General features: G+C 34.7%; 1 protein-coding gene across 4 annotated transcripts; it reads left to right on the top strand.

Moving 5' to 3' along the window:
• Positions 1-351: 351 nt before the first annotated feature.
• LOC129264294 (dehydrogenase/reductase SDR family member 7-like) lies at positions 352-21,685 on the top strand. Of its 4 annotated transcripts, none has more exons than XM_064102955.1 (10): positions 352-774; positions 1,528-1,699; positions 2,568-2,770; positions 7,990-8,072; positions 8,794-8,967; positions 12,311-12,550; positions 13,326-13,445; positions 15,870-16,051; positions 16,780-16,831; positions 17,665-21,685. In XM_064102955.1, the coding sequence occupies exons 3-10, from the start codon at positions 2,584-2,586 to the stop codon at positions 17,671-17,673; spliced, it is 1,047 nt and encodes a 348-aa protein (XP_063959025.1). In that variant the 5' UTR covers positions 352-774; positions 1,528-1,699; positions 2,568-2,583; the 3' UTR covers positions 17,674-21,685. The 4 variants fall into 4 exon arrangements, with proteins under 4 accessions (XP_063959025.1, XP_063959022.1, XP_063959024.1 ...); XM_064102954.1 differs by lacking the exon at positions 1,528-1,699 and adding an exon at positions 2,068-2,180 and having other exon boundaries at positions 360-774; XM_064102956.1 differs by having other exon boundaries at positions 400-503.
• Positions 21,686-24,110: the final 2,425 nt, after the last annotated feature.

Genomic DNA, 24,110 nt, shown 5'->3' with positions numbered 1-24,110 from the left:
ACCCACCCTCTCCTTTTTTGCCTCTCTTCTTTTTTCTTTTATTTTGGCTCTGTTTCATTCTCCCAGACGCTGTTTAGTGTGTGTGTGTGTGCGTGTGTAGGAGACCCCCCCCCCTTATTTTAGAAAGTGTATGAATAAAAACAAAAATTATAGGCCTATAGGTTCTAGCTTGCTATATTGTTGTTCATTAAAAAAATTGAAAATGCCAGGAAAATAAATACACCTACCACTGAGTTTCAGGAAATTTGGGATTCAGTTTCGGCATTATCCAGGTCAATGGTTTCGGGAAATCTGTTTTTTAGTTTTCGTGTGGAAATGCTGGTTTTAGACATCACTTGGCGTTCCATAGTCGTCCACGGATAACCAAATTAGTATACCACGTTCAAACTCTAAAGTACCGGTACCGTCGACGTCGTCAGATAACTTTACATCTTACAGAGCAGAGATAGCTGTGTAGCTGTAATACCTGTATACATCTTACTACTCATCACATAAAGCTCGTGGTTGGTGGATAAAGATATGACTAACTTGTCCATGTGTTGAGATTACTGCAAAATTGGTCCGGCAAAAGGAAGCCATGTTGGCTACACCGAACTCTCTGGAGCAGGTTTTCTTGAAGTCAACAAAAGATCAAAACAGCTTATTTTGCACCACGTGCATAAAATCTATCACAATAGATCGAATCATTACATTGGATCAAACTTTAATCTAGTTACCGAAATACATAACTATAATACAAGAAACAGCCATTTCAATTTTTGCTTACCAGAAAGGGTAGGTAGTATTGGTAACTCATTTTATTACAATGCTATAAAACATTGGAATTCCCTTCCCAATGATATAAAGGAAATAGGAAACTTTTTGCATTTTAAGAGGAAATTGAAAGAATATCTTTCACTTGAGAGTCAAAAAGAAGATGCAAATGATATGTTGTACGGTTGATTTAGCCTGAATACTGACCTAGTTCTTTTCTCTTCTCTACTAGGTATTATTATGTATTTTACATAGTTTGATTGAAGCTTCGATATGTCCTTTCTTCTATTCTTTCTATTTGTTTTATTTCTTCCTATTCTCCTCTTCTTGTTGTTATTGTCGTCACGTTTATGCTGTTGTTCTTCTCCTTATTTATTTCCCTTCGTTATCAGTTTCTTCCGTCTCCTTCTACTCCTCGTCCCCTCTCTTCTTCTGTTCCTCCTCTTCCTTCTCCTTCTTTTCTCCTTCTTCTTCGTTATATTCTTGTATATATCTTATTTATTGTCTATATATCTTATTTATTGGTAATAGTAAATTCTGATTTTTTTTCTTCATTTTTAATATGTAAATAGTATAATTTTAACATTTTATTATCTTAATTCTGTATATTGAGGACCCCTCTGGAAATAAGCTTTCGAGCTTTCGTGGGTCATCCTGTGCAAGCCTGTTGTTTTAATGCTACTGTATATATGTTATGGTGACTTGCCAAATAAAATCAATCAATCAATCAATCAATCAATCAATCCGAACTCATCTCAACAACGGTAAACATAGCCGTAGTAGGCAGCGGTAGCTAGCTTACCAAGCAAGTTACTGAACCGACGGAGCAGCTCCCCCGCCGTGCCCGTGGCCTTCGGCTTCGCCTCGGCCTCGCTTCCCTGCAGCGGTGCCGGTGGTTTTCAGAAACCATAATTAATACTTTTAGGCCTGCTAACATTTTCGTGAAGTAAGTACCGGAGCAAAATCTAAACGTATTGTGTTAATTTTGTATGTAATATTATCACATGCTTTTCTGCTTTGTTTTTTTATGAATTTCTTGGCACAAACTAATATATAGGGCCTAAATTATTAATAATATTAAAAAACTTGAGAATATATGAATTATGATTTGGATTAATTGAAATATGTTTATTGTTTAATAGTAATACCTTGTTTTCTCCATAGATTTTGTTTACGGTAGAATAAACTGACACTAACAAAATAAATCTCAATATCATCTTTCATTTGCCACAAAAATCTGCAATAGTTTATACTATTGTATGGCCATCACTGTCTGAACGTCAATATTTTTTCTCTTTGCCATTCCGTGTCCAGCGAAGCCTGTTCAAAATAATCAGCAATGTTCTGGAACAATAACATCAGCATTGAACATAACAGAAACAAGGAAAGAAATAATGTTAATGTTCCGTGTCAGGATCATATTGTCTGTGAGTGTATCTTGTACTTAGTCTTCTTACTTCTTAGTACACTTAGCCTACCTGACTCACAACATAACTGTATAATTAATACAGAACATACTTAGCAATACCGGTATGTAAATTAGCTCAAAGGAGCCAATGGACATAGAGAGAATAGGAGAACCAATTGAATTTTTAAATTTGGTTTTTTCTTACTTTTTTCTCTTCATTTATCATATTTTCTGGTAATAAAATCACGCCCCTGAAATAAGGAAGATTTTTACCTGTTTAAAACCAAATGCTCTGGTCACAAAGTCCTGAAAATGCATATATTCTGTATTTCGTTCAATTGTTGGTCAGTTTGCTCCCCAAAGAACTATCCTCTGACAAATAAATAAATAATTTTCTTTTATGAAGGGAAAAAGCATCCGAAATGGCTCTTGACACCATCTACCTTGTAGCCCTGTGCATCGCAGCGGTCTTCATCCTTCTATCCATCCGCATCCTTTACTTCATCGCTCTGATTCTTCTGGTGACGCTAGTCATTTGTTTCTTTCTCTCGATGGTCTCCGATGGTGACCTCACTCTCATGTTCTTTGAAGCGTTCGGAGACAAAGGAGGTGAGTAAATTGCCACTTGGTCTACACCCATAGGCCTGTATTCTGAGCTCATGTTTAATTCAAACTCTGGTATAAACTTGTGGTTTAAAGGGGATACTCTAGGGAGAAAATAATTTTATTTGGACAGATAATGAAAAATCAGAGTGACAAAACACTAGAAATTTCATTAAAATCAAACAAGGAATAGCAAAAGTTATGACATTTTAATAAAGACTTGCAATATTTTGGTGAAACAGTTCTAGGCATGTCTTCATAAATATTTAATGAGCATACTGATGTCATATCACTTCTTTTTTTATTATATGAAGACATGTTTATTCAGATTTTTTCTATATGAATAAAAAAAACTCAACTAATTCAATTCAATGCATTCCTATCCATTGCTGCAACTTATTTAGGGTTACATATCATACACACTTGTATTTACAATACTGTGGAATTCTAAAGGGCTAAATTTCATGGGGGAAAAAGAAAGGGGGGTGGGAGAAAATAAAACTCACCTAGCCTGATGAAGCTGCAACTCGCTGACTGGCCAGCCAAAAAGAATACACCAACAAAGCTCAAAGTAACTTAGATGAAGATATTAGGATGTGAAATATAATTTGTGTGTAGCATAATAAGCCCTGGCAGCACTAACTAGTAGTAGGAAACACCGATTGACGGAAAGGCGAAGAGGATGAAATGTCAGGTAGAACAAGTCCTCCTCGCTGTTGATCCGACTTTCAAAGTGATGGCGACCGGTGAGAGGAAGCGCGAGCGAGACTCCGTACTTACGCACAGCCGTACGTAAGTAAGTCCACCAATCTAGGGACACGCGCACGCAGAGCCCCCAAAACCGCCCGTGGTGTAGCATTTCAGACCACAATACTATGTAATAATGTAGGGTTTAAAACTAAACACCTACTTGATGAGAAGAAAATAATCAGTTTTAAAACAATAGCATAACTCAGGAACTTAACAGCAAACATAACATATCAGGAAGAGAAGACAGAGAATAACTAAACGAAGAGACTGGATCTGTAGTGTCGTATCTTTGCATCTGTGTCTGTGAGTGTCTCATGCATTTATTAAAATACTCTCTCTATTTATACCTTTGGCCTTCCTCGGCCCACATCAAAGTTGTTGCTACAGTAACATAACATTATTTAAATCATCTTAAAGCTAACCAATGAAATTAAAGAAAATAGAAGAACCCAACTGAAATGTAGTAATCCAATTCATAATATAAACCAATGAGGAATAAGATGAAGGTGATAAAAGATGTCTGTGTGATTATGTAATAATGGCATTAGAAACTAAGGAGTCAGGTGAGGGATGGAATGAGTGGAACACCTGAATAGAAAAGGAATGAAGATGACAAAAGAGAATCAGAGGAAAATAATCCAATGTGGAGAAGGATGAATGAAAACTGAATATAATTAAACTCAAATAACCTAAGTTCAGACTGCAAGGGCAGTGCTGAAAAGAAATGCAAATGAACTCAAGTCTAGACAGAACAGAAATGTAAAACAGCTGAAGAAAGCACAAGATAAAGAAAATGAACAAAATAGAAAAATGACAAAATAACCATCCTACAATATAAAGAAAAGGGAAAGTAGGAATATGACATCATGATCAGCCCACCTAATAAATGTTCATGATGACGTGCATATTGTTTTAAAATATATTGCTGTTATCAAATTTTGATGAAATTCTCAGCATTTTGCTCTGTGCATTTTACTCTATGTTATTCAGATATTATTTTCAACTTGGAGTACCCCTTTAACTATGGACAGCCCACTGCACTACAGATCTAGAACAGTAGGGGTCAAATATATATTTCAGCTTATTTGACACCCAAATATCAGTATATATATATATTTTAATTCTTTACTTTTATATGCCAAGATTAAAAAAGCATTCAAGAATAATATCAAATAGAATAACAGCAAATTCAAAAGAAATATATCACCATGGCAAAAAAAAACATTAACAAACAAACAAATATTAAAGAGAAAGTAGGAGAAAGGAAATTAGGAAAGGAAAGAGTCAGATATAAAAAACTGTTTTGTAATGTATGGTCAGAAAATTTACTTTCCATATTAAGGGACCATGAAATTGAGAAATTAGTGATTCAATTCAAATTGTCAGTCATTGTCAGTTGGTGATCACTACAGAAGAAGCTCACTTTTCAAATGAAATGTCAAACTTCTCAACCTAGACAGACTATTGGAATGACATGTTTAAAGAGTTTTTGGACACATCACCAGCACAAATCATTTTTTCCACATATTTGTTTGAAAGGACTCCAATTTTTTTGTATAAGTTAATAAACGATTTTCTATTGGATACGAAATTTAACAAATCCCTGGCCTCCCCCGAAATGAAGAAAAGAAGGGGAAATAGCAAATGCTTCTTTGCAATGATATTGGCAAAATAATAGTGACTTTTCTCACAAATAAACTATCCCTTCGACGTCCTAAATGAAAAAAAAAGTTTTAAAAACCGGTAAAGTTACAATTTATTTTGGTCTAGTTTTAAAAAAATCTGCTCTTTAGTTTTATATTGAAGCAAGTCAAATGTCATTCTCCTGGATTGACTCAAAAGGGACAATGATAAATAATGCTTTCAATATTAGTTTCTAGTCATAGGTAATAGAACTATTAAATAACTTTTAAGAATTTCACCAATTCAAAATATATGATAGCCTTATTTATTACTGTATACGACTTTTCAAATTTATATTCATGGTAAAGAAATTAATGTGGTTATTCAAACCCTTTGATGCTTCCTTTGAATAAAAAAAATTAAGACACATGTAGCTGGAAAAACTTTATATGAATTTTTTAAAGCTGTCCATTTACTGAATTCTAGGTAAGTAATTTGTTAAATACATGAATGTAGATATCCAAACACTTTGAAGTTTGATGTTTCATTACATAAGTAAAAAAAATCTAAAAAGATAGCTGAACTAACTGATCTTATTCTTAATGAAACGTTAGTCTATTTGTTAATAAAGAAAAATATATAATTTTTGTCTCGCCTGCATAGCAGAGCGAGACTATAGGCGCTGCTTTTCCGACGGCGACGGCGGCGGCAGCGTCAACATCAAATCTTAACCTAAGGTTAAGTTTTTGAAATGACATCATAACTTAGAAAGTATATGGACCTAGTTCATGAAACTTAGACATAAGGTTAATCAAGTATTACTGAACATCCTGCCTGAGTTTCAGGTCACATGACTAAGGTCAAAGGTCATTTAGGGTCAATGAACTTAGACCATGTTGGGAAAATTATTTTCAAAATCTTAACCGAAGGTTAAGTTTTTGAAATGACATCATAACTTAGAAAGTATATGGACCTAGTTCATGAAACTTGGACATAAGGTTAATCAAGTATTAGTGAACATCCTGCTTGAGTTTCAGGTCACGTGACCAAGGTCAAAGGTCAATTAGGGTCAATGAACTTTGGTCAAGTTGGGGGTATTTGTTGAATTACTATCATAACTTTGAAAATTTATGGATCTAGTCCATGAAACTTGGACATAAGGTTAATCAAGTATTAGTGAACATCCTGCCTGAGTTCCAGGTCACATGACCAAGGTCAAAGGTCATTTAGGGTCAATGAACTTTGGCCAAGTTGGGGGTATTTGTTGAATTACCATCATAACTTTGAAAATTTATGGATTTAGTTCATTTAGTACATGAATGTAGATATCCAAACACTTTGAAGTTTGATGTTTCATTACATAAGTAAAAAAAATCTAAAAAGATAGCTGAACTAACTGATCTTATTCTTAATGAAACGTTAGTCTATTTGTTAATAAAGAAAAATATATAATTTTTGTCTCGCCTGCATAGCAGAGCGAGACTATAGGCGCTGCTTTTCCGACGGCGACGGCGGCGGCGGCGGCGTCAACATCAAATCTTAACCTAAGGTTAAGTTTTTGAAATGACATCATAACTTAGAAAGTATATGGACCTAGTTCATGAAACTTAGACATAAGGTTAATCAAGTATTACTGAACATCCTGCCTGAGTTTCAGGTCACATGACTAAGGTCAAAGGTCATTTAGGGTCAATGAACTTAGACCATGTTGGGAAAATTATTTTCAAAATCTTAACCAAAGGTTAAGTTTTTGAAATGACATCATAACTTAGAAAGTATATGGACCTAGTTCATGAAACTTGGACATAAGGTTAATCAAGTATTAGTGAACATCCTGCTTGAGTTTCAGGTCACGTGACCAAGGTCAAAGGTCAATTAGGGTCAATGAACTTTGGTCAAGTTGGGGGTATTTGTTGAATTACTATCATAACTTTGAAAATTTATGGATCTAGTCCATGAAACTTGGACATAAGGTTAATCAAGTATTAGTGAACATCCTGCCTGAGTTCCAGGTCACATGACCAAGGTCAAAGGTCATTTAGGGTCAATGAACTTTGGCCAAGTTGGGGGTATTTGTTGAATTACCATCATAACTTTGAAAATTTATGGATTTAGTTCATGAAACTTGGACATTAGGTTAATCAAGTACCACTGAATATCCTGTGCGAGTTTCAGGTCACATGACCATGGTCAATGGTCATTTAAGGTCAATGAACTTTGGCCGTGTTGGGGGTATATGTTAAATTACCATACTAACTCTGAAAGTTTATGGATCTAGTTCATAAAACTTGGACATAAGAGTAATCAAGTATCACTGAACATCCTGTACGAGTTTCAGGTCACATGACCGTGGTCAAAGGTCATTAAAGGTCAATGAACTTTGGCCGTGTTGGGGGTATTTGTTGAATTACCATCCTAACTCTGAAAGTTTATGGATCTAGTTCATAAAACTTGGGATATAAGAGTAATCAAGCATCACTGAACATCCCCTGTGAGTTTCAGGTCACAAAACCAAGTCAAAGGTCAGTTAAGGTCAATAAACTTAGGCCATGTTGGGGTAATTGTTGAATTGCCATCATAACTTTGAAAGTTTATGGATAGAGTGAATGAAACGTGGACATGGGTGTAGTTGACAGTCTTAAGTCTCCGTTCAAATGTCATTTATGGTCAATGAACATGGTATTATGTCATTATATGAATGATGTTTTTGTGAATGATTATTTTATAGTAGTTTTCAAAGTTAGCACTGCTGCTATATTAAATTGCGTAATGCAGGCGAGACTGCCAGAGGCGTTCCACTTGTTAAAAATATAATACAACAAACTCTTTGTCTTTGTATTTGTAACTTGTAGAAAATATGAATGGAAGAGTAGTTTGGATCACCGGAGCATCCAGTGGAATCGGAGAAGAACTTGCATATCAGCTTGCTAGAAAGGTATGAAAATATTTAACTTATATTTGATGGGGTGCAGTTGCCCTCCTTTATTTCAAAGAGTTATTCAATGATCCATGATCATAGCAAATTGAAAATAAATCTCTGAAATTTTTTTTTGTGTGTCTCGACTTGCCTTTTATTTTGTTATTTCATTCTTATGCAGTTGATGATAAAATAAAACTAAATTAGATTGAAGCTAATTTTTGGTAAGATTTTTAGAGTACTTCCTGGCTATTTCACCATTGCAGCAGAAACTTGTTCATTGCAGTGTATTTTAGGTGTAGAAGTACTAGTATCATTTATTGTGGACACTGATATGGTTTCAAAATATTATCAATATCAGTTATAGCATGGGGCCTCAATGCTAAAAGAAAAAAAAGGACATAAAGGAATACAATAGAAAAGGCATGCAGTGAGTCAGTATGTGGAATGTTAGGATCTTTTATTCCTCCCCTCTCAGTTCAAAATTTGCTTAGAATCATATTGTCGACCAGGGACCCGTTGCATAAAACTTTTGCCATAAAAAAACTCTGGCAAACAAAATTATGCCATTGAAAATGACACATACATGTATGGCAAATTTGCTCTTGTCCAATGAAAATAAATCCAATTTGGTAAAATTATATCTTGACTATAAACTGTTTCATGTCATAATATTTTTTGCTTATGGGCTATCAAAAACATATCTTTGAAAAATCTCTGTCATATTGTGTTGCTGTAGGGCGCCAAAGTGATATTGTCCGCCCGTCGTGTGAATGAACTGGAGAGAGTACATGGCAACTGTGTCCGATTTCCAGGGGTGAGAGAGGAAGATATCTGGGTCTTACCGATGGATGCAACCAAGTATGATACTCATCGTCAGCTGGCTGAATCCATTGTTGATCGCTATGGCAAGGTAAGTCCTGGATGGTGTCCGTTACTTTACCCTAAGGCAAATTTATGGGTCAATAAACTGATATCAAATTTGAAAAAACAACAACTAAGTATTAGGATTTTAATGATTTTAACGATTATTTGTTAAAGTATATTAAAAATGGATATAATGGTTATCAGGTATCAGAGATTAGATAAGAATAATTTCAACTAACTGGTTGGTAATTTCAGATCAATTGTTTTGATAAGAATTGATATCTGATATGTTGTTGATTAGAAACTTAGATGAGATGTTCATTGGATATCATAAATCATAGGAAATGAAGCTAGGGTCAACAAACCTGGGATTTTATTATCAAATGTTTTTCTCTCTTTTTGAAAAAAAAAAAAAAAAAATATTTTTATTGGAAATTGTTTGAAAGTCAGCACTGCTGCTATATTGAATTGCGTAATACAGACGAGACTGCCATAAGCATTCCACTCGTTTGAAATAAGCAAAACTTGAAAATGCATACTTGTTGGCCTATTTAATTTACTTTTAAATTCATTGAAAAATTCAGTGTTATGCTCTTTTTATTTTTCTCTGTTCCTTCAAAACAAGTTGTTGTTTTAGTGAACTTGGTGTAGTACACAGGGGAGTATTTCACAAAGCATCTTGTCATTGGTTTTCACTTACAATTTTGCTCTGAACCAATTAGCTGCAAGAATTCTAATAGCTTATAACAAACAGTGAAAACACCCCAGGTCATTTGTGTAAGTCACATGTTGTCTAGATTGACCCGAGAGTAAACAAGTCTATTTGAATTTGGAAAGCTTTCATTTCTAAGCATTGTTTACTTTCTGTTTTTGTGTACACTATTTTTAGTTTACTTTGTTATTTGAACAATATTTTTGTTACTTTCTGTTATTTGTACACTTTTTCTTAACTTACTTTTTGTTATTTATGAGTACACTATTTTCTGTTCTTAATTATTTCAATTTCCCTGTTTTGGTCTTTGTTTTTAAATCTGTGATAATTAATTGAATTGAATTGATAACTTTATTATCTCCTGACGGGAATTTTGCTTTAGACTGATGCATTTCATATATACAAAATAATGCTTACAAGGAAATGAAGTTTACAAATGAGATAACAAATATGAATACATCGACAGGTCAGCAGGAATAATAAATTTAATTTAAACATAGGGTTTACATGGTCGAAATCTTGTAACAATAATTATAACGTTCAAATAGAGATTAAGTATAAAGAATCAAGAATCCGGGCATACATTCATTCGTTCGGTGGCTAATTGTCAAATTGATCAATATCTTTGTGCAGTAGCGTTGAAGAGGTGGACCGAGTTTCTGGTGAAAGATTGTCTCGTCCTTGCTCGAGCAGATCTCGTTACGCAAAGGCGGAAACCCGACCTATTGTAGTTATATTTTGTGTCGGAGTGAATGGGTGGGGTCATCTAATTGATCTTTTTTATAAGTCTCTTTTTAAGTGAAATTAATTCATTGTAAAATATTGATTTTCCTGGATTATTAATGTCTTTGACATCTTTAATTAGTCTGCAGGCACAGACCCCTGGTTTTTATATGCCCGTCCTCGACGGGACATATTATGGTATCACGCTCGGTGTCCGTCCATCCGTCTCTTTGTCCGTCTGTCCGTTAACTTTTCCTTGTAAATGCAAAAACTTCAGTTTGACTCAACCTAGGCTCATATAATTTGGTGTATGATTCTGGCATGGATCCCAGGAAGTTGAGGTCAAAAGGTCAAAGGTCAAGGTCACACTGACATGTTTTCATCTGACCCTTCTGAAGTTCTTGTAAACGCGATAACTCTAGTTTAACTTAACCTAGGCTCATATAATTTTGTGTGTATGATACTAGTATGAGTCCCAGGAAGCCTATTGATTTTGAGGTCAAAAGGTCAAAGGTCAAGGTCACATTGACATGTTTTCATCTTACCCTTCTGAAGTCCTTGTAGACGCGATAACTTCAGTTTAACTGAACCTAGGCTCATATAATTTGGTGTGTATGATACTAGCATAGATCCTAGCAATTCTATTGATTTTTAGGTCAGAAGGTCAAAGGTGAAGTCGCCATCTTCCACTTTTCTTGCTTGACCAATAATCCATTTTGGGTGTTGCAGACGAGCGTATTTTGTGCTCGCCTTAGCGACACTCTTGTTTTCATTTTGCAAAGTGCATAATGAAGTAGTGAGACTAGATTCACTATGTACTGTGGTGGCTCTACCAATCTTACTTGACGTAGACCGAGCCTTTGGCATCTAGTCTTTACTCTAGACCTGTTATTGGTTAAAGTGTCAAAAATGAGTCTGTGCTTGCTGACTGATCTTTAGTGACCCTTTTATTATTCTAACCCCTCCCCCAAGACATTAGTATTATTATGGCACATAATGAACAGTAACTTTGTTTATTCTTGAACAGGAATTGAACCTGTTTTTTAATGTATCAGATTCTTCCATTCAATTGTACTTTAATGAAAAAAAATGAATGGAAATATCCTGAAAATCGATTGGAAATGCAATGAATGTTTAAAAGTATTGTTTCAATGAAATAAAAAAAATAACAAAAACTTTTCAACATTTGAAGACATTCTCTAACAAAATCTCTATTTATTTTTGATAGATCGATTCATTTATAGATCAATTCAAGAGGAAAAATGACAGAAAAATATCAATGTTGCTAATTAATTTGAAGAATGTAAGGTGACAAGATAAGGCAATGACGTCTGGATCTGTATTTTGAGAAAAAGAAAATCTGGCTCCCCATGTTTAGTGTAGTATTAGAAATTTGAATTATACAATACATTACAAAAACTATTTTTATTCCATGGAACATACTGTCTTCAAAATGCATGCATGTAGTTAAAGGAAACCAAATCCCAAGAGGAGAAGCAATCTTATTGGAAAGAGTAAAATGAGAGGAACAATTTAAATCAAGTTTCATCAAAAATCAGTTGTGAAATAGGATTGGTTATGAAATTTTTAAATGTCCATAACTTGCCTATTTCATAAGCAATTTTATTTTGTTTTAAATTGTTCCTCTAGTTTTATTGCTTCTCTTCTTGGGTTTTAATTCCTTTAATAGGAAATGAGGATAAGTGAAAGAACGATGGATGGATTCATCATACTGTTTAATCTGCTTTTTCTTATCAAATCGACTTTAAAACTATCATTAATACTAATGATAAAAGTTCACATTTGCTAGTAAGGATGCTCAGTTCTTTGACTTTGTAATTTTGAATATATATGCTAATCATTTTTCAGTTTCTGTTTCAATTCATACAAAATAAATAATGTTATAAACGAGTATTGATTACAATGAAAACAAAATTGTTGTCTCCCCTGTAAGATTGATATCCTGGTCAACAACAGTGGGCGGAGCCAACGGGCATTGGTCCAGGACTGCAACATCGAGGTGGACCAGGCCATCCTGGACCTGAACCTCCTGGGTCCGATCTCGCTGTGTAAAGTAGCCCTACCGTACATGCTAGAGAACGGTCACGGACAGATCATCAACATCAGTAGTGCCACCGGAAAAATGCCTGCCCCCCTCTCCACCGCTTACGCTGCCTCCAAGCATGGCATGCATGTAAGTTCATTACAGGGGCCGCGGAACGGTTTTCAAAGTGGGGGGGCTGACCATGCAAAAAATCACAATCGTATGGTCATTTTTGCATTTTTGTACATGGTTTTGGCCCCTGCATTAATATAGGCCTACAAATAATGCGCGTAAGCGTGTACATGCAGGGCCGAATAATGAACAATGTGTGAGAAGAGCCAATGGATATACCGCACCGAGGTCCGCAGGACCGAGTGCGGTATATCCATTTGGCAAGTTGAGCACAGAGTTAATTATTTAGGTCCTCTATGCACAAGAATGCGTGCATTGTTTGTTTTATACAACCCCCCCCCCCTCCCCCATGTAACTGAGTTGCATCAAATTCTTTATTTGATCTAAATTCTAGATCTAGAATTCAGTGCAAACCTCGCACTATCCTGCACTCTGACGTCAGAGTGCAGGATAGTATTTGGTATGACGTCAGAGTGCAGGATAGTGCATTTCGGATGCTACAGTGCAATCCGCTGAATATCATGTGGTCCGATTTTGGACCATTCAGATTAGAGAACATTCTTGTGAGTTGTATAAGATTCATTTTCAAAGTTTGTCGATTGTTCATTGGATGATAATCGTTTGGTAGTAAGAAATGTAATCCGCAAAATATTTACTGTTTGAACACTTTGGATAAAGTTTTTCAAGTAATTTAGATATTTTGAAGATACACATGTATATTCTCAGTAATTTTGTGAATAGGGCTCTAAGATTTACATCTTTGGTCTTGATTTCTTGTGTTTCTGTCTTTCAGGGTTTCTTTGATACAGTAAGATGTGAGTTAGCTGATAAGAACATTGGTGTAACTATGGTCTGTCCCGGGCCTGTCATCTCACACATTGTAGAAAATGCGTTGAGAGAAGACTTTACAAAGGTGACTCTTGTTGAATTTAAATGATTTTAGTCTGTCTTTCTACCCTCAATGCACCCCCTCCTCTGCTTTTCATCCTTTCCTACCTTTTATGTTTGTTCTTGTATTGTATTGGTACAGTACGTATTCCGAAGTCAGGTTTAACTTAGACCATGGTCTAACTTTGTGCTACAATTATGGAAAGCCAAAAATCTCAAAATTTTCCTTGCATTGTATGTTTCTTAGATTTAGTATGTTCTTTTCTAACTCGTGAATGGTGAAGAAAGCTATCTTATTTATCCTTCCGAAACAGTGAAGAATGATTTGAGCGAAAAATGAGCTGATACATTGAAATTCTGCTGTTAGATATTTATGCCACTATTGGCTATCCATAGTTTAACCACATCTTTAAACCAGAGTTTAAATTAAACCGGACTTCAGAATGCAAGCCTTTTAATCCAATGCCATTAAAGACCATGGCTATGGATGCCCCGTTGACTGTCCTAGATGCCCCTCCCATTGGCCTTAGAGATCCAGGTCCCTGTCTTACAAAGAGTTACAATTGATCCAATCAACCACAACTATGGAAAGCCAACAACGTCAGCATCGAAAATGTGTGTTTGTTCAAAATATCCTCTAAATATGATATATTCTTACATTCATTGTTGCTTGAATATTCACTGTGCTTTTCTTTGTTTACAAAGGACATTGTGCACATTTCATGTAGAAGAAATTATGACATTAATTGATTTCCATATAGTTGAGATTGATCAGATCAAGACAGGGCCTTGTTGTGTCTTTTTTTTCATCTTCCCATTTGTGCTGTAATATGTAAATTGTGTAAATTTTAATTTAATTTTTTTTTTTTTTTTTTTTTTTTTTTAACGTGAAATCCTTTGCCCAAGAACATTCTCATGCTGTTTTTTACTGCTTTTTAAAGTCAAATGATAAAACTATCATGCAGACTCACCTTGAAATATCACTTTCGATTTCTTTGCTATGCGATAGCTTATAACCCCAAACGGGGCGCCTCGGACTTTGGCCGTGACTTAGCAACCCTTGGCTATTTTTCAGATTTTTTTTTCAGATGGGAACATCATGCCTGCCAATGGAAAAGTGGCCTTGCCCTAAAATCATCAAAATTTAAAAGGATGCTCTGGGCTGAAAATATTTATATCCAAATAAATAGAGTAAAATTCACAGAGCAAAATGCTGAAAATTCCATCAAAATATATGAATGAATATGAATATTCATTAGATGGGCTGATGATTTCACATCCCCTCTTTACTTTTTCTTATGTTACGTAAAATCACATTGTTTATTTCTTCCATACATGTGTGAATGATATATAGCTCCTTTGTAATGAATGAGTTTTTATTCCAATATTTTCGGTTCTTGAAGGAAAAATTTGAATAAACCTAATTTCATATGATAAAATACAAAAGAGCAAGTGGAGATATGACATCAATTTGCTCATTGAATATTCATGAAGACGTGCCTAGAACTGTTTCACCAAAATAATGCAAATCTTTAAAAAGCCATTAAACTTGGTTATTCCTTGTCTGATTTTGATCAAATTATCAGTCTTTGTCTGATTTTTAAAAATCTGTTGGAATCATATTGTTTTCTGCCTGGAGTACCCCTTTAAGGCCTGAAATACAGAATGTGTGTGCACAAATTATTGATAAATGCTTTTTTTATTATTAAGGAGAGATGTTATTGCAAACTTGTGCCGGAGATTTATTTGAGTACTTATGACATTGACTTTTCAAGCTTTTTAAATGGAGAATGAAACTCTTGGAGCAAGTTAGCTTTTGTGAAAGCAGAAAAATCAAAGAATAAGATCAACAAAAGTTTGAGTAAAATAGGACTAGCAATAGAAGAGTTATGAGCATTTGAATGTCAAGATCACTAATGCTATGGAGATCCTCCCATTGGCAATGCGACCAAGATCTATGATGTCACAGATGAACAACTCTCCCCTTTTGGACACTGAAAATATACCCCAAAACATCTCTTTTTGCTCATTCTAATCATATGACAAACGATTCATCAATGATATAATGTTGTGAAACCTCTGTACTTGTTCTCATAAAGAGAACACCTCATCTTGTGATAGACTATAAAAGTGAGAATATAAGTGAAATAAGTACTAAAGTAATGAGGGAGTTGTACGTGTGTGACATCACAGATCTTGGTCGCATTGCCAACGGGAGGATCTACATGGCATTAGTGATCTCAATATTCAAATGCTCATAACTTTCTTATTATTCATTCAATCTTCCTCAAACTTTCAACAATATGTTTCTTTGATTTTTCTCTTTGATATGGATTCAGCTGGTTTCAAGGGTTTCATTCTCCTTTAAGCTAAATTGCTCATATCATCAGTGCATTGTTCTTACTACTAATAAATATGTTTAATATGTTGTTGTTGTTGTTGTTGCTAGCCTGCTGTAAAGCCTTACGACGGGAAGGGAATGCGCAGCTTCAGGGTTTTGATGACGACCGATCGATGTGCTGCCCTCATTCTGGTTGCCATGGCAAACAAACTCAACGAGGTCTGGATTGCGAGGCAACCTATTCTCATCTTTTTCTACGTCGCTCAGTATATGCCAGGTGTCCTAAAATGGTTGGTCTGATTCTTTGCCTTTTTTTTAAATCAAAATTATCAAAATAATAATAAAACAAAAACCATTTTGAACATGAATTTGTTATTAAATGAGTTTTTAAATTGCTGAATAAATAATAGATAAAAAAATATATATTATATGTGATTTGTTCTTTTCTTTTCTATTCTTGCTGGTTTATGATATAGGTGTGTATCTCTCTGTCTCTTTCTCTATCCTTCTTTCTTTGAGGAGTTTCATTTTTCATCCCAAATATGATGATTTCTGGTAATAATTTACAAAGAATTGGCACCACATTTGTCACATGGACATATTCAGAGTGGTCATTAATCCACCCCCCCCCCAAAAAAAAAAAAACCTGCCCTAAGTGGCTTACACTTTCCACAAGAAATGTAAAATATCCCATTTCTTAATGATTGAAAAAAAAAGATAATGAGCAAAAGGGTACGAAAACAAGAAATATGTAATGAAATTGATCTTGATATTTTTTTTCATATTAAATTTATTTCCGTGCAAAGGCTGCTCTCATCTGTGAACCATTAGTCCTTAATAAATTGTAATATTCAAGGATTATTTCATATTAGCTGTATAAATTTGGATTACCTTTTTGATGCTCACTGTATAAAGCTATCTTGTTTGAATTTGATTTGCATATAGGCTACATACCATAGTTCAAAAGTGGTCATGAGCGTGATTTAGCTTTTGGTATCATTTTGAAATCTTTTTACAGGCTAAGCCCATCCCTTGCTCGTGGGAGAGTTAAACACTACAAGCTTAGTCAGGTAGGAAGAAATTGTTATGAATCATTGAAAATCCTTGCATCTGAGTTGCTCACAGCAAATTCATCCAAGGGCTAATTGTTAAGATTGATCATTATATTAATTATATTGGATTGCTCAGAATGGAATACTAGAAATATTCCAAGAGTTTCTAAGAGTCTACCAGCTGCATTTCTTCTCCGATCATCTTCAAATGTGTCATGAAGGTCCATTATGGTAAAGCAAAGGTGCCTAATGATTTTGGAGTGGGTGGAGGCTTGGTTGCCATGGTAACCATATTTTTGTGGAAAATTTGGTAAAACCTGTAACTTCTGCTTTTTTTCCAGTTTGTCTTAACAGTTGGCATACAGAAGCAATATTAGAAGGTGAAGCAAAGATGCCTATCATTTTTTGGTTGGGGGTCTTAGGGTTAGGTTTATAAAATATATCCAGATTACTCTATAATTGTATTCCCCAACTGGTGATACTGGACAATACTTTAGGTTCTGCAGAGTCACGCTGCTACGTCATATTATTATCAAATTTGGTACCCACAGGCAAAATGTGGGCAGGGTCATTGTCGCCATGACAATTGTATTTACTTGTCAAACTTCTGCGTTGTGAGCTCTATATATCGCAATGACGGATGACGCGGGGGGTTCGGGGGATACATGTGCTCGGCCGCGTGACTCGCTGAGCATCTCTAGTTGTATGTGGTTTTATACTCATTCATTTCATTTTTTTTTAATATGTTGTCATTCAGGGAAGTATAATCAATTTTAAATGAATTCAAAAGTGTATAAACATAATATCTTTACAACAAATAATAATTTCCTTGCTTTTGTAATTATTTGCAGGATGAATGATGCTACAAGGAGGATTTAACTTAGGAGTGCTGGCAGTTAATTCAAGAAGTCCAATTCAAATTGGTCATTATGTGTGTGTTTGTGGGGGGGGGGAAGGGGGTGAGGCAGTGTTGTAATCAAGTACTAGTAAAGTAGACTCAACACGGATCGAGTCTGAGTTATTTGGGCCCGAATTCACAAAGGTGGTTTTTAAAACCATCAATTGAACCCATGGCTTATGCAGATTTCCTGTATAAATTATCCTTTTTAACCACGTACATTAAAAGATGTCCAATGCTGATGCGCGCTTTTGTCCCAGTGCACCAAGTTGACGCCTGTTGCCGTGGTTATCCCTCTATGTTATTCATGACTCCACTGTTTTTAATTAATGAGTCCACTCTTCAAACAGTGAACTCATGAATAAAATAGCGTACTTGACCATGGCAACAGCCGTCAATTTGGCGCACTGTGACAAAAGCGCCCATCAGCATTTGAAATTTTTTTGATATACGCAGTAAATAAGCGTAATTTATAGTTACAGAAAATCTGCATAAACCATGGGTTCAACCCATGGTTTTATAAACCACCTTTGTGAATTTGGGCCTTGGTGTTAGAGTCAAAGAGTTGAGTTGAATGTGGGTCAAGTTTTGAGTAGAGTCAAAGAGCAGGTTTGAGTCAAGTTGAGTCAAAAGCGAGACACGAGTCGAGTCTAGTCATTCTTCAATTAAGCTTGAGTTGAGTGACAAATTCGAATCAAGTCAAGTTGATTCTAGTCATTAAATCACTGGGGTGAAAATGATAGTGTATGTATGTGCTTGTATACAATGCTGTATTGTATTGAGCTAATTCAAGTGCCATTCCATACAGTATTCTAGTATTTTTTTGTGGAATTTGTATTTTTAATGAAGTAATAAGTAATAGAATATGCACATCTCTTTTTAGTTTTTTAATTCTTTTAAAAGATAAGTGCAGGGTAAGTTCTCAAATGAATCACAAAAATCTTGAAATGTTCATGTATTCTTTTTTTTTTGTGTGTACATATGTATATTCCATACTGTGATAGGTGCCTTCATAATTTCATGACAGGGAAAAATGAGTATGTATTAAGATGCATTATAAGGTGCATCAAAGTTATGCAAGAGATTGAAGTACATGTATAGCGATAGTAATTCATATTGATTTTTTTTTGTCCAACAGGATGATTTGATATGACTTTGTGTTGATATAGTTAGGAATAAGGTGCTTTTTTGGGGGGTCCAAACTAATGTTTGGTTTATATAGGACTAGTGTTTGGTTTGAGGTTTGATGTTAAGTTTGACTTGATGTGCACATATTCCTTAGAAACAATTTTTGATGAAGCAAATGACATGGGGTTGATGACTATGGCCTATATTCAAAGTCCAGGGTAAGTTAGGCCATACTAGTACTCAAACTATTTGCCAAAATCATCGCAAGCCGAAAATATCAAATATTTGTTTTAATTGTATTCCCTTATATTTACTTTGTTCTTTCCTATGCTTTAATGGTGAAGAAAACTGTTTTTGTTATCATCCCTTGAAAGTTATAAATGAATTGATTATCAGATGAGCTGATAAATTGAATCTATATTGCTAAAAATGTGTGTCACAATTGTCTATCCATAGTTAAAACCACAATTTAGAACAGAGTTTGAATACAGGTCTTATTGAACTTGACAGTAAAGAGTGATTTTTTTAAATTTTAATCGTTATGATTACTTTAATAGATTGATATTTGATGTGTGCTCTTTGAAATTAATACTATGACAGTGACACTATAATATATTATCTTTTAAGGATCTGAAACTATGTCTACGCACTGATAGGTCACTTTTTAGACAAATAGATCACGTATACCACAAAGTTTTGCTGACTATTTTATTTTGGGCCTTTGTAAAGAAGCATGAACTTAGTTATTAAAGTCATGTATAACTTATTGTTATGAACGCCATCCTCGTCTAGTCTGCAGGCACAGACCCTGATTGAAAATTGATCAACAAGTCTTCACACAAAGAATAGCACAGACACTTAAACTCTAAGGAAGGGTTTGCACAGCAAAATATAACTCTCATCTACTTTACAGGCGTTTCATTCAAGGACTAATCGCTCATGTGTTATGGTTTGTACACTCAAGACATATTTTTGGACGATATCATCATCTAAAGCTTATTTTGATTTTTATTCAAGGTTTAATTTTCACAGATTATTCACTATGTAACCATGACAATCAGGCTTATCATAATTACATGTCAGAATAATGGAGCAGACCAAGAGTATAGTACAGATTTTTATACCCCCGCCAAACGAAGTTTGAAGGGGTTGTATAGGAATCAGCGCTCGGGCGGTCGGTCCGTTGCAAATCTTGTGCATCGAACTACTTCAACTTTTTAACCAATTCTCATGAAACTCGGAACACATATTGGTGTTGGGGTGGAGATGTGCAAGACACATTTTTCGCCTGTATCGGCAATCATGTTGCCATGGTAACGGTATATTTTGGCAAAAATAAGGTAAACATATTACAGTTCAAAATACTTCCTCAGTTTTTAACCAATTCTCATGAAATTTGGCACACATTGGTATTAATGTAAAGATGTGCAAGACATATTTTCTGTGTCTGTCAAAAATCATGTTGCCATGGTAATGATATATAATATGGCAAAAATGGGGTAAAATTTTTTTCAGTTTTAATTACTTCATCAATTTTCAACCAATGCTCATAAAATTTGGCTTACAGATTGGTTTCGAGGTAAAGACGTGCGAGACACATATTTCAAGTGTCAAAAATCGTGTTGCCATGGTAACAATATATGCCAAAAATTAGGCAAAAAACCTTGCGGTTTGAACTACTTCATCAATTTTCTACCAATTATGATATTGCTCACACATAGGTCTTGGGGTAAAGATGGGCAAGACTTAGTTTTTCAATTTTTTGTGTGTATTGGAAATTGTTGTTATGGTAATGGCGTAAGGCGGGGGTATTAATCACCCTCAGTGATAGTCCTAGTTAAAACTAAAATTAGTGCTAAACAGTTTTGAATACCTTCATGCCACAGTGATGCCAACTGAACTGATTCGAAACTGATGGATGGTATGTCATTGGAAATAACATGATAGTTTTATTCGTTCAAGACAGCAATTTAATCACAGACACATTGGTTGGTATTCTGATTATTAAACCTCAGTTTAACCCTAGAATTTTAAACCGCACGTCTATGGAATGCTGGCTTCGTAATATTTCTTCCATATTCATGGTCATTATATATAATGTACCAAATAATTCTTTCACATCATTTTATTTTTGTATTTTCCCTTTAGTTTTGCCATTTCACAACTCAATTGATTTTTTGACAACTTTTTGCCGCAGGATAAGAATGATTGTTAATTGGTGAATAAGTTGACAAGTGGCATTCCATAACAGAGTGGTTTAATTTAAGTCAACCCAGGTTTAACTAAACCATGGCTATCAGAATATTTCCCATTTGAGTAGATTAGTAATTTCTGTAATGAACTCAGCTATCCTGAATTGATCAGGAACAATTATTATGTATAATGATGGAAGCACCACTAATATCACATATTTTAAAAGCATTTTAAATGATATACAAAGCATTTTGTATTATCTTTTCAAATATTCAAAACATGTTCAAATCAATATTTTTATCGTGATTGGGAAATCATGGTTGGTAAATAACATGTGGTTGTCATTTTATTGTTGTTGAAGTGCAGGATATTTATTGATTTGAAATGATGTGTAATTCATAATGGCTTTCTATGTATATGTATCCAGTTTTATTTGTATATCTAGGTAATGTACCTTTTACCATAATAAGCCATGATCTAGCCGACAATGAAAGTTGTTAAAGTGCCAAGCACATGTTGAAATACCTTGAATTCTTTATTTAATTGTTGTGTGTATTACAAGTTTCACTTATCAGTTATCATTGTTTTTTTATTTCCAAATGATTGGTTTTCCAAGTACCAATATTAAAATGTGATTGTGCTAAATAAAGTAATATATAAGTGTTTATTGAAGTTTGTGTCTAGGAAGAGAAGGCCTTCACCTTCTATCATTCCCAGGGTTCTCACAGTCATGGAAAATCCTGGAAAAACTTGTGGTCATGGAAAGTCAGGAAATTTGGAAAATTTGTGAAAAGTCATGGAATTGCATTTACCTCTTGGCTGTGGCAGCTTTCCAGTTTGTCGTGTCTTGCAACTCTCATACTCAGTGATTATACTCTATAATAATTGGTGTTCATGATTTCCATTTTTCCCAGTTTTGTGACATCCCAAATTCTACATAACTCCGGGGACGTCATGGAAAAGTCATGGAATTCTGTTTTCAAATTTCTGTGGGAACCCTGATTCTATTCCAAGGCAAATAGTTAGAAATATTGGACACATTTGTCATACTACTAAATAGGTTCATTATTGCGGACTGAAATAATCGCTAGAGGGTATTAATTTGTCTCGCAATCTACTATGGTCAACAAGGAAATCCGTGATCACTCTCGCAAAAAGTGTTCACTAGATTACAAGTTCACGAGCTTTCGAGTCCCGCTGCAACTCTTTATCAAGTGACGAAAATTATCTGACAACGTAGCCTATTTATACCAACACCCAGGACCGTACGCACGAACGCGGGAACAATACGAATACCCTCTAGCGATCACATTTGTCATGTTGCTACTGTGTATGTGTGTGGGGGGGTGTTTCTTCTTATTTTTCATGCATAAGGGGGCATTTTCACGGTAACTGACATTACACGGCACAATGTTTTCACACCTTTCATTGTGTGTATCTCTAAAACAACAAATGATGGGAGTTTGCTTTTGATAGAGTTAATAAAGTGAACCTTGCTGTATACTCTGATACTAAGTTTTCCTATGTAACCACATTTTTTTACGCATCAGCAAGCAAAAATGTGTCGGTAACTGACATTACGCAAAAGGACATGCAATTTCAGGGTGGTCATTAAAATTGAAATATCTCATGTCCCTGAGTAGATAGAATAATAATTTGAATATGTAAATATACCTCCGTTACTAGGTTAAGATGTGTCAAAATATTAAACAATTTGTTTTTGTCTTTTGGGGGCTATGATAATTTTTCCACAACCATGCTGGTAACTGACATTACGGTAACTGACATTACACTTCATTTGCCATAGAGATAACACATGGAAGTCAAATGTGTGGAATCATTGCATTGTATCTTCTGTGCAGGGCTTCACATGAAAGTGAGCTTGATGTGGAAGTATACCCGAGTTTCTAGGAAGATTTCAATGAAAAAACTTTTTCTTTTTCTTAATTCCTTTCTTTGATTTGAACATTTTTATCATTACTTGTTGGTAACTGACAATACACATTAACATTTACCAGTGCTATATGATTTTCAAAGGCATAATTTTCTTGGTACTTATATGTAAGGCTTTTTAAAATCATAAAAGTTTCATAATACTTCACATTTTTAATTATCAGAAGATAAGAAATGTATGTTTTACTTTCTCGGGGGGAGGGGGGGGGGTGGGGTCATAGCAGCTACATGTTTTCCTATAGTAATTTGATATTGCATTGACTGTACACATGGATTTTTCTGACTATACACCCATAATATATTCATCAATTTTATATTGACTTTTTAAACCTTTTCCTTCTCCAACCTCCCCCTCCCCTCAAAAAAAGCAAAATGAATAAGGGTCTCCTCCCCTAGGCTACATGTACCCCTCCCCCGAATCTCATGCAGCCATTTAGTTTTATTGATTTCTATTCTGGTCAGTGCAAGCAATGCTTGTTCATATCTGTCGGATTTCAATTCTCTTCATAATTTGTTTAATCATTTTCTTTGCTAATTTCTTTTTTAAGCTGTCAACAAAAAATAAACTCCAGCTTCTAAACTGAAAGTGAACTATTTGTAAATTAGAAAAAAAAACACAGTTTTAGTAGATCCATACAACATTCATCAGAACTGTCAAATTTCACTTTTCATCTATACTTGTAAACCAAAAACAAAATTATATCACACATCCGCACTACTAACGGGTATAAAAACCAGGAATTTACTTTTAGCGAGGCAATGCTCAAAAGAATCCTAGAAACTAAAAAGGGACCCTGGAAATCCCCTTCATCACAATGTTAAGCTTAAAAAATGTTGCAGATTTAGGCAATAGGTTGGGAAAAGTACCCCCTACCCCCCCTGAAAACCAAACAAAAAATTGTCTGTTACAAACAATTAGGTACTTGGTAAGTGCATGTACAAAACTATTTCATAGTAATTTTTTGTGCACGATGGGAATGCAACTTCCTTCATAATTTAATATAGTATTCCTTGTGAACTATACCTTTTAAAGTCAATAGCAAGCTCCTTCTGGTGTGACTTTTAAAGTGAAAGACTTAAATAACAAGTATAAAATATTTCTTCACCATAAAATTGACCACATAT

This window comes from Lytechinus pictus, chromosome 7, assembly GCF_037042905.1.
Source record: "Lytechinus pictus isolate F3 Inbred chromosome 7, Lp3.0, whole genome shotgun sequence".
Taxonomy (NCBI): domain Eukaryota; kingdom Metazoa; phylum Echinodermata; class Echinoidea; order Temnopleuroida; family Toxopneustidae; genus Lytechinus; species Lytechinus pictus.
The sequence above is the reverse complement of the archived record's forward strand: the minus strand, read 5'-3'. Positions and strand labels throughout refer to the sequence as shown.